The following is a 12,725-nucleotide window of genomic DNA, read 5'->3' as shown; positions in this document are numbered from 1 at the left end:
GGTTATCAGTAAGAAATATAGAGGCTGATGAGGACCATCATGTCTGGTCTTTAATAAATGCGAGATGAGATGAATATTTCCCTCTAAAAATGTATAAAATCATTGTGCTGGTTACACTTATTTAATCTATTGTTAAACATGATCATCACTTAAATCAACATGAACATAATAACGCATTGAGTGACAAACGTGTGTGTGTTTATTTAGTTTTCACCCTCAGTAAAACGATCGCTGCTCTGTTCTGTAGTAGAGTCTAGCAGCGTGGGCTTTGTTTGGAGGCTCCTTGACCCACGTGACCGCTGTTACAGCGAAGTCAACGGATGTCGCAACTCTGAGTGTATCCACGGCTCTGGGTGCCTCCATTCACGCACGCGCAGCTCACTGAAGTGCACGTCGGAGGCTGCATGCAGAAACCGGAAATGAAGGTTTGCTCTCAAATAATAAAATAAAACTTTGAACTTGTACTTTTGATATTTTTTACAGCAGTTAATCAGCAGTGTTGACGGATAAGCACGTAACTTATCTGTACATGTTTAGATTGATTTAAACTCTAAATTACACGCTAATCTGCTCTCACAAGACGAGACTTCATGTTTTGGTAATGATTTTATTGTAGTATCTGAAACGGAAGTGAGATGCTCCGTACAGCTTCACGTGCCAAGTTATTTTGTTTTTATTAACGACTGAGGAGGAAGTAACCTGGCTTTTGCATTTAATGTGTCTCGCTTGGTCCAGACAAACACATCTGAATATTAGCTTAACGGGTATTTGTGGGTCGGATTCGGCTGTGACTTTAAATGAGGCTCCTGCAGCAGATTTATCGAAGTGAAGCGGGATATTAAGCAGCATAAACTGACATCTAACGCTCCTGATGTTGATGAAGAAGAGAGGCCAGACGTGTTTGATAGCCTCCGGTATGGCCTCCCTGGTTCTGCTCATGATGGTGTTGTACGGCACCATCAGCAGCCAGCATCCAGGCAGCTCCAGCCTCAGACAGGAATACCAGCTGCTGGGGAGACCCCTGTACAAGCTGGACCTGAGCTGGCCCAAAAACCCCGAGCTCTTCACAGGAAACGTGTTCGGCGTGGCTGCAGACCAGTATGCAGGGGTGGTGTATGTGGCACAGAGAGGTAGATAAACAGATTTATTAACTCATTTATCAAACTGTGACATGCATCACGGAAGATCAGTGTTTTACTTCAACTTTACAGTTAAACATAGTTTTATTTTTGGGAACACTGGCTTTCCTAGAATTCATGTGATCATCTTTAATGGCCTTTTTTTTGTATAAAACAAACAAATAAACAAACAAACAAACAAAAAAACAAACAAACAAACAAAAACAATTAAACAGTGTCCAGCTCAACTGTGTTTAAAAGCCAGTTAAAAGAAGTTGGTTTTACAACCAGAAAGTGTCTGAGCAGCTCAGATGTCCAGGTGATGAGTACACCACCTTTACATGTGATATGTACACCACCTGTACATGTGATTTGTACACCACCTATACATGTGATATGTACACCACCTGTACATGTGATTTGTACACCACCTGTACATATGATATGTACACCACCTATACATGTGATATGTACACCACCTGTACAGGTGATGAGTACACCACCTGTACATATGATATGTACACCACATGTACATGTGATTTGTACACCACCTATACATGTGATATGTACACCACCTGTACAGGTGATGAGTACACCACCTGTACATATGATATGTACACCACCTATACATGTGATATGTACACCACCTGTACAGGTGATGAGTACACCACCTTTACATGTGATATGTACACCACCTGTACATGTGATTTGTACACCACCTATACATGTGATATGTACACCACCTGTACATGTGATTTGTACACCACCTGTACATATGATATGTACACCACCTATACATGTGATATGTACACCACCTGTACAGGTGATGAGTACACCACCTGTACATATGATATGTACACCACATGTACATGTGATTTGTACACCACCTATACATGTGATATGTACACCACCTGTACATGTGATTTGTACACCACCTGTACATATGATATGTACACCACCTATACATGTGATTTGTACACCACCTGTACATATGATATGTACACCACCTGTACATGTGATATGTACACCACATGTACAGGTGATGAGTACACCACCTGTACATATGATATGTACACCACCTATACATGTGATATGTACACCACCTATACATGTGATATGTACACCACCTGTACATATGATATGTACACCACCTGTACATATGATATGTACACCACCTGTACATATGATATGTACACCACCTATACATGTGATATGTACACCACCTGTACATGTGATTTGTACATCACCTGTACATATGATATGTACACCACCTATACATGTGATATGTACACCACCTGTACAGGTGATGAGTACACCACCTGTACATATGATATGTACACCACCTATACATGTGATATGTACACCACCTATACATGTGATTTGTACACCACCTGTACATATGATATGTACACCACCTATACATGTGATATGTACACCACCTGTACATGTGATTTGTACACCACCTGTACATATGATATGTACACCACCTATACATGTGATATGTACACCACCTGTACAGGTGATGAGTTCACCACCTGTACATATGATATGTACACCACCTATACATGTGATATGTACACCACCTATACATGTGATATGTACACCACCTATACATGTGATATGTACACCACCTGTACAGGTGATGAATACACCACCTGTACATATGATATGTACACCACCTATACATGTGATATGTACACCACCTGTACATGTGATTTGTACACCACCTGTACATATGATATGTACACCACCTATACATGTGATATGTACACCACCTGTACAGGCGATTAGTACACCACCTGTGCCTGGTATTTACAGGTGATAAGTACACCACCTATACATGTGATATGTACACCACCTATACAAGTGATATGTACACCACCTGTACAGGCGATTAGTACACCACCTGTGCCTGGTATTTACAGGTGATATGTACACCACCTATACATGTGATATGTACACCACCTGTACATGTGATTTGTACACCACCTGTACATATGATATGTACACCACCTATACATGTGATATGTACACCACCTATACATGTGATATGTACACCACCTGTACATGTGATATATACACCACCTATACATGTGATATGTACACCACCTGTACAGGTGATGAGTACACCACCTGTACATATGATATGTACACCACCTATACATGTGATATGTACACCACCTGTACAGGCGATTAGTACACCACCTGTGCCTGGTATTTACAGGTGATAAGTACACCACCTATACATGTGATATGTACACCACCTATACAAGTGATATGTACACCACCTGTACAGGCGATTAGTACACCACCTGTGCCTGGTATTTACAGGTGATATGTACACCACCTATACATGTGATATGTACACCACCTGTACATGTGATTTGTACACCACCTGTACATATGATATGTACACCACCTATACATGTGATATGTACACCACCTATACATGTGATATGTACACCACCTGTACATGTGATATATACACCACCTATACATGTGATATGTACACCACCTGTACAGGTGATGAGTACACCACCTGTACATATGATATGTACACCACCTATACATGTGATATGTACACCACCTGTACATGTTATTTGGACACCACCTGTACATATGATATGTACACCACCTATACATTTGATATGTATACCACCTGTACATGTGATTTGTACACCACCTGTACATATGATATGTACACCACCTATACATGTGATATGTACACCACCTATACATGTGATATGTACACCACCTATACATGTGATATGTATACCACCTGTACATGTGATTTGTACACCACCTGTACATGTGATATGTACACCACCTGTACATTTGATATGTACACCACCTATACATGCGATATGTACACCACCTGTACATGTGATAAGTACACCACCTATACATGTGATATGTACACCACCTATACAAGTGATATGTACACCACCTGTACAGGCGATTAGTACACCACCTGTGCCTGGTATTTACAGGTGATATGTACACCACCTATACATGTGATATGTACACCCACCTGTACATGTGATTTGTACACCACCTGTACATATGATATGTACACCACCTATACATGTGATATGTACACCACCTATACATGTGATATGTACACCACCTGTACATGTGATATATACACCACCTATACATGTGATATGTACACCACCTGTACAGGTGATGAGTACACCACCTGTACATATGATATGTACACCACCTATACATGTGATATGTACACCACCTGTACAGGCGATTAGTACACCACCTGTGCCTGGTATTTACAGGTGATAAGTACACCACCTATACATGTGATATGTACACCACCTATACAAGTGATATGTACACCACCTGTACAGGCGATTAGTACACCACCTGTGCCTGGTATTTACAGGTGATATGTACACCACCTATACATGTGATATGTACACCACCTGTACATGTGATTTGTACACCACCTGTACATATGATATGTACACCACCTATACATGTGATATGTACACCACCTATACATGTGATATGTACACCACCTGTACATGTGATATATACACCACCTATACATGTGATATGTACACCACCTGTACAGGTGATGAGTACACCACCTGTACATATGATATGTACACCACCTATACATGTGATATGTACACCACCTGTACATGTTATTTGGACACCACCTGTACATATGATATGTACACCACCTATACATTTGATATGTATACCACCTGTACATGTGATTTGTACACCACCTGTACATATGATATGTACACCACCTATACATGTGATATGTACACCACCTATACATGTGATATGTACACCACCTATACATGTGATATGTATACCACCTGTACATGTGATTTGTACACCACCTGTACATGTGATATGTACACCACCTGTACATTTGATATGTACACCACCTATACATGCGATATGTACACCACCTGTACATGTGATATGTACACCACCTATACATGTGATATGTACACCACCTGTACAGGCGATTAGTACACCACCTGTGCCTGGTATTTACAGGTGATAAGTACACCACCTATACATGTCATATGTACACCACCTGTACAGGCGATTAGTACACCACCTGTGCCTGGTATTTACAGGTGATAAGTACACCACCTATACATGTGATATGTACACCACCTGTACATGTGATATGTACACCACCTGTACAAGCGATTAGTACACCGCCTGTGCCTGGTATTTACAGGTGATAAGTACACCACCTATACATGTGATATGTACACCACCTGTACAGGTGATGAGTACACCACCTGTGCCTGGTATTTACAGGTGATAAGTACACCACCTATACATGTGATATGTACACCACCTGTACAGGCGATTAGTACACCACCTGTGCCTGGTATTTACAGGTGATAAGTACACCACCTATACATGTGATATGTACACCACCTGTACAGGTGATGAGTACACCACCTGTGCCTGGTATTTACAGGTGATAAGTACACCACCTATACATGTGATATGTACACCACCTATACAAGTGATATGTACACCACCTGTACAGGCGATTAGTACACCACCTGTGCCTGGTATTTACAGGTGATAAGTACACCACTGTTACGGACCCCTTCTGGTCTAGGGGTGGAAGGGGTTGAGTAACACAACAAGCCGGTGTTATGATCAAAAATAACAATAATTTATTTACACAAATGTTCAATATTTACACAAAGGAAACTTAACCAAACAAGAAACTATAGTGTCAAACAAAACAAACAATCCTAAATAACAAAAGGAGGGGAGTTTCTCCTAATGAGAAAACTCCCAAACAATCAATCACTATAAATCACTGAAATTACAATCCGTCTGTTGAACAGTCCAGTCAGAATTCTAAAGGTTCAAGAGCCACCAAGTGTCCTCAGACACATAAACCATACAAACAGCTCAAAGAAACCACACAATGTACAAACTACTCAGAGAACCCAACACGAGGCGAACTGTGTCCTAGTGACACAGCTGCCATGAATAATGACAGGTCCTCCTATTTAAGGGCGAGGCATCTCTCAATGATTTCCAGCTGGGATGAGCGGGAGCAGTAGCGACCAATCGGTGAGGCGGAGGGGAGGAACTGCAGCTTCCGGTCCACAGCCAATCCCGAGGCAGCACTGGCTCAGCAGCATTTGCATATCCAAGTCTGGAGTGACAGGCTGGAGGCCAATCCAAAAGGCCAGGGGCCGTAACACCCCCTCCCTTAAAATCTGGCCACAGATTCTCCAAACACATCTCCAGCTTGCAATACAGAAACACAGGTTAAACCATCAAGAACACATATACAATCACAAACAGTCCTAAAGACGAGATAAGGCATCCGCGAAAAGGTTGTCCACCCCCTTTTTATGCCTAATCTCCAGGTCGTATTCCTGCAGAATGAGTGCCCATCGCATCAATCTCTGATTATGGTTATACATACGACTTAGAAAGGTTAACGGATTGTGGTCCGTGAATACCTGAATGGGCACAGGAGAGGATCCCACATATACATCGAAGTGCTGTAGCGCCAGGAGTAACGACAGCGTTTCCTTCTCGATGGTGGAATAATGCAACTGATGTCGGCTGAACTTACGGGAGAAATAACAGACAGGGTGATCAATCCCATCGTTACCAGACTGGAGGAGCACGGCGCCAGCCCCCACAGCACTGGCATCTATATCCAGTTTGAAGGGTTTCTCCATATTAGGAGCCGCTAACACTGGTGCATTTTTAAGTAGAGCTTTTACACTATCGAACGCGTGTTGGCACTTGTGGGTCCATAGAAATTCCTGCTTAGGACTTACTAAGGACGTCAATGGTTCTACAACTGTAGAGTAATTTCTACAGAAGTTTCTGTAATAACCGGCCATCCCCAGAAAACGGCGTAAGGCTTTTCGGTCTTCTGGAATGGGGAATTGGGTTATCGAACTCACTTTAGCTTCCACCGGACGCACGATTCCCTGTCCTACCTGTCGGCCTAGATAGGTGACAGTAGCGCGACCAAATTCGCACTTGGCAAGGTTCAGGGTTAAGCTGGCGTCAGCTAAACGTGCAAATATTGTCTCCAAAGCAGAGACATGATCTTCCCATTTGTCCGTGAATACCACCACGTCATCCAAGTACGCAGAACAAAATGGAAGATCCGAAAATAGCGCATTAACGAGACGCTGAAATGTCGCAGGGGCATTACACATGCCAAAAGCCATAACTGTGTATTGCAGGAAGGTATCAGGAGTAGCAAAAGCAGAAATTAATGAAGCACGAGGTGTAAGTGGAACTTGCCAGTACCCTTTTAACAGGTCCAACTTACTGACATATTGTGCATTCCCAATAGTATCTACACAATCGTCTACGCGAGGTAGAGGATACGCATCCGTAACAGTTACAGCGTTAACCTTCCTGTAATCGGTAATAAACCGTGGAGATCCATCGGGTTTGGTTTCAACAAGGCAGGGCGAACTCCAAGGACTGGAACTAGGTACAGCAAAACCATGCTGCAGCAGATAGTCCGTTTCTTGTTTCATCTGAGCCCTTTTTCCAGGATTACACCTGTAGGGATGTTGTTTAATTGGACGACTTGTTCCCACGTCTATGTCATGCTGGATGACATGAGTTTGGGAAGGAATGTCCTGAAATATAACAGGGTATCTGTTTATCAAGGAGAGTAGGTCAGTTTTCTGTTCGTCAGGCAGGTAATCTAACGTTGAAGTCAGCGATGTCAACATTTCAGAGTTTGACAGCCGCGGCATCAAGCGCGATTCTATGCGTTTCGTCAATGCCAGTTCCGGTTCCGTAGTATCCACCATAGTAAAAGCCGCACAACTCTTCACAGCTTCATGGGATGCGGGAACTTTGACTTTTTTTAATGCAACATCTGCATCACGGGTCACATAAGCCTTGAGCATGTTTATATGACAAACTCGGGTCTTTCTCTTACGATCGGGGGTAACAATGACATAATCAGTTTCACTAAGGCGTTGCTTCACCTCATACGGTCCTACAAATCTAGCAGCTAGCGCTGCGCCCTGTACAGGGAGCAATACCAGTACTTTGTCACCTTCCTCAAAGTCTCGGGAAACGGCCTTTTTATCATAACGGCGTTTCATCACTATTTGGGCGGATTTCAAAGCAATCGCCGCAAACTCACGGGAACGGTGTAAACGTTCTCGAAACGAGGATACATAATCCAATACATTCTCTTGGGCAGACGTGGTGGAATCAAGGAGTTTCTCTTTTAACACTTTGAGAGGTCCGCGTAATTTATGTCCAAAAACAAGTTCTGCTGGACTAAACCCGAGTGATTCCTGAGGGGATTCACGGGTTGCAAACAATATGAAGGGGATACCTTCATCCCAGTCTTTACCTTCCTGATGACAGTACTTACGCAACATCGATTTAACTGTTTGGTGCCACCGCTCTAAAGCTCCTTGGCTTTCAGGGTGATAGGCACTTGAAATGACATGTTTTATGCGCAGTTCCGCAAGACTTTGCTTAAATACTTTGGACATAAAATTACTTCCTTGGTCTGTTTGAACTACTTTTGGTAGCCCAAACGTAGAGAAGAATTTCAGTAAAGCTTTCACAACCAACCGAGCCGTAATCCGACGCAACGGAATCGCTTCCGGGTAACGGGTCGCTGGGCACATTAGTGTCAAAAGGAATACGTTACCTGATTTAGTACGTGGCAAAGGACCTACACAGTCCAAAATCAGACGCTCAAACGGTTCTGACATTATCGGGATCGGATGTAAAGGGGCACAGGGAACTTTCTGGTTCGGCTTTCCCATGAGTTGACATGTATGACAACTGCGGACAAACCTAACTACGTCAGCCTTTAAACCAGGCCAGAAAAAGTGTTTCAACACACGCTGATAAGTCTTATTAACCCCCACATGTCCCGACCACTGATCATCGTGGGCCAAATGTAATACCTGCTGCCTATATGGGGCAGGCATCACTATTTGAGTCTCCACGTTCCAATCTGTCTCCGCAAGCACAACCGGACGCCAACATCGCAGCAATAATCCACCATCTACATAAAATGCGCTACGTTCGCCACCCCGTTTTTCAGCACTCACCACCTTTTCGAAGCATATGCGTAGTGTAGGATCCTTCTCCTGCGCCTCACTCAGCATTGCACGGGTCACTGACAGCCAGGATTCAGCAGAGTCTGGCAGAGAAGCCTGAGCTTTTACGTCAGGAGCCTCTGCCCCGTTTTCTGCGTTCTCCTGCTGTTCTTCATCTGTAAAGGATGAGAGCAGAAAGCTGTCAGACAGATCAATTCCTTCCTGTATTTCTGTCTTATTTTGGCGGGCCTGGGCCCTAGTTACCACACAAGTAGGAGAACTTTGCGTTTCCGTGGGATGATCCAGCACTTCCAGGGATGGAGTTACTCTACCCCCAGCAATATCATTTCCTAGAAGCAGAGATATATTGTCAATGGGCAACTCACGACACACAGCCACAGGAAATCGACCCGAGATTAGTTTTGTGTTTAGATACACATAATGCACAGGACAGGGTGCGTATCCCATCTCAACTCCCCGCAATATAACACTGTAGCCCGCATAAGTCTGTTCTGAGAAGGCCAGTGTATTTGCTAAGATCAGGGTTTGAGATGCACCTGTATCACGCAGTACAAGAATCTTCCGCTCCTCAGAGGCGGAGTCAGTTAAAGACACGGTTCCAGGCGTTGTAAATGGCTGGAAACATGGATCCAGGGAGCGATCAACCTTTTTCGCTTTACCTGTACACTTCAGAAATCCCACTCCTTTCTCAGTAGGAGATGGAGTTGAAGAATGATTTCGTTTTTTTAATTTTAAACACGCACTGATCAAATGACCCGGCTGATGACAGTAAAAACAGAGTCTTTCATCAGAGCTTCTGTTCTTAGCCGTTCCCAATATGGGTTTTACATCAGTTTTGGCCACAGGCTGAAATACAGTCTTATGAGTTAAAATATACTCGTCTGCTAAGACTGCAGCGGAAGACAACTCTGTCACTTTCTGTTCATTTAAATGAACCACCAGTTTTTCTGGAAGCTGCTTTTTAAATTCTTCCAGCAACATCAGTTCTCTAAGAGCTTTAAAAGTAGTAACCCCACAAGAAGAACACCATTTATCCAGTAAGGTACTCTTTTCTCAGGCAAATTCCACGTATGTGTGGGTTGCCTCTTTTCTATGGGTTCTAAACCTCTGACGGTAGGCTTCAGGCACAAGCTCATAAGCTTTTAATACCGTGGCCTTTACAGTGTCATAATTCTGACTGTCCAACAGAGGGAGCGCAGCGACCACCTCCTGCGCTTTTCCTGTGAGTCTGCACTGAATGAGGAGGGACCAACACTCCGGAGGCCACTTTATTGCAATTGCCATGCGTTCAAATGCAGCGAAATAGCAATCCACCTCAGATTCCTTGAAAACTGGTACAAATGGAATAAATTTTGAAATGTCTAAAGGGATAGAGGAGGGAGCAGTACTGAGGGACCCAGACAGGTCACCAGAGACTTGCTTACCTGTGGCTTTTACCTGAGCTTCCAGCTCCAACTGGCGCAGGCGCACTGCTTTTTCAGCTTCTATTTCCATTCTTTTTATTTCCAGGCGCATTTGTCGCTCTTGGGCCTTTTCCTCTGCCTCCAGATGTAATCTGGCAAGCCGCAACCTCAGCCGAGCATCTAGCGGAGAGGTGCCAGCTTCGGAGAGCAAGGGATCAAAACGAGGAAGAGTGACAGGTGTAGCAGGCCTGTCACCAGCCTCTGAAACCTCTCCAGGGATTTCCGACCCAAGCAGCTCATCCTGCTCAGTTTTGCCAGAACCTATCCCCGAGGGACCCGCTTTTTCAGGCGACGCCACCGGAACACTTTCAGTTTCATTAGCAGCCATTTCTGCCACACACAGTACCCGCCTGTCAACCAGACCAGCCACCACCAACGCCCTCATATCCTTTTTCCTAATTTGTTTTGATAAGGGAATCTCATAAAAGTCGGCCAGCACGGCCAAGTCGTCCTTACGACAGAGGTCGATTTGCTCCAAAGTGGGGTTCTCACGGAACCGCTCCAGGCTAAATCGGACCATCATTAACGTCACACCCGCATTCAGCACAGATCACAGCAACAGCCTAGGAAGATTAAACCAAATATGACTCTATATTATCTTTAAATAAGGAAATCTCCCGGACGAGCCCCCATTGTGTTACGGACCCCTTCTGGTCTAGGGGTGGAAGGGGTTGAGTAACACAACAAGCCGGTGTTATGATCAAAAATAACAATAATTTATTTACACAAATGTTCAATATTTACAAAAACTTAAAGTGTCCTTATCAGGTAAATACAACAATAATAAACAAAAGATGACCTATAAAAAGGAAAACGCACGCTAACCGGCGGCAAATTATAACTCGCTTACAAAAAAACACAAAGGAAACTTAACCAAACAAGAAACTATAGTGTCAAACAAAACAAACAATCCTAATAACAAAAGGAGGGGAGTTTCTCCTAATGAGAAAACTCCCAAACAATCAATCACTATAAATCACTGAAATTACAATCTGTCTGTTGAACAGTCCAGTCAGAATTCTAAAGGTTCAAGAGCCACCAAGTGTCCTCAGACACATAAACCATACAAACAGCTCAAAGAAACCACACAATGTACAAACTACTCAGAGAACCCAACACGAGGCGAACTGTGTCCTAGTGACACAGCTGCCATGAATAATGACAGGTCCTCCTATTTAAGGGCGAGGCATCTCTCAATGATTTCCAGCTGGGATGAGCGGGAGCAGTAGCGACCAATCGGTGAGGCGGAGGGGAGGAACTGCAGCTTCCGGTCCACAGCCAATCCCGAGGCAGCACTGGCTCAGCAGCACTTGCATATCCAAGTCTGGAGTGACAGGCTGGAGGCCAATCCAAAAGGCCAGGGGCCGTAACAACCACCTATACATGTGATATGTACACCACCTATACAAGCTACCCCACAGCTACTGACTGAATGGCTGATGGCTGACATGGCGTCTGGTGTTCTCATGGCTCAAAAAAGTAAGACAGAAATCACTGTGGTTACTCTAAAAAACAATAACAAAATCATTTCTGACCTGCAAGACGATGTTCGCCGGCTCTCTGCAGAGTTACAGGAGAAAGAAGGACTTATTTCCAAACTTATGGACGTGGCATGTAGTCAGCACAAGCGCCTGGCCTCACTCAGTGCTGCCTACTATGACATTTGTTTGGGATCGATCCACTGGTCCACGGCCCTCTTCGTGCTCAACTCCAAAGCAGCAGTTGGATGAAGAGGTTATCGTCCGCGGGAGTAGGAGGAGATCGGTCGGGTTCGGAATCCCGGCTTGAGCCTCTCCAATCGCTACGCGGCCCTTGCCACGGACTCACCGGTTTCCCCAGCTGCTGCTCCAGCGGCACAGGTGCTTCCCGACCTGGAGTCCTCCTTGGAGTTCCCGGCTCTGTCGAGAAGTGATCCTGGCTGTCCACGGGTTCCGACTGCGGGTGTACCCCGTAGTGTCACTTCGCCAGATCTGGGTGATATACCAAGTCCTGTGCGTAATGCTCTGCCAACATCAGAGTCGCTCCCGTCCGCAAAAATCCACCAGAGAATC

At 44.2% G+C, this 12,725-nt stretch overlaps 1 protein-coding gene across 1 annotated transcript in view; it reads left to right on the top strand.

Annotated features, from left to right (window-relative positions):
• Positions 1-665: 665 nt before the first annotated feature.
• Positions 666-12,725, top strand: part of LOC121632200 (NHL repeat-containing protein 3-like) — a 19,328-nt gene continuing 7,268 nt past the window's right edge. The window contains exons 1-4 of the mRNA XM_041973445.1: positions 666-1,130; positions 9,257-9,368; positions 10,721-10,844; positions 12,429-12,665. Of these exons, the coding sequence (XP_041829379.1) occupies positions 872-1,130; positions 9,257-9,368; positions 10,721-10,844; positions 12,429-12,665 (732 nt within the window). The 5' untranslated portion in view covers positions 666-871. The remainder of the gene's footprint in view (positions 1,131-9,256; positions 9,369-10,720; positions 10,845-12,428; positions 12,666-12,725) is intronic.

Source organism: Melanotaenia boesemani, chromosome 21 (genome assembly GCF_017639745.1).
Source record: "Melanotaenia boesemani isolate fMelBoe1 chromosome 21, fMelBoe1.pri, whole genome shotgun sequence".
Taxonomy (NCBI): Eukaryota; Metazoa; Chordata; class Actinopteri; order Atheriniformes; family Melanotaeniidae; genus Melanotaenia; species Melanotaenia boesemani.
This window is presented reverse-complemented; position numbering and strand designations above follow the sequence as displayed.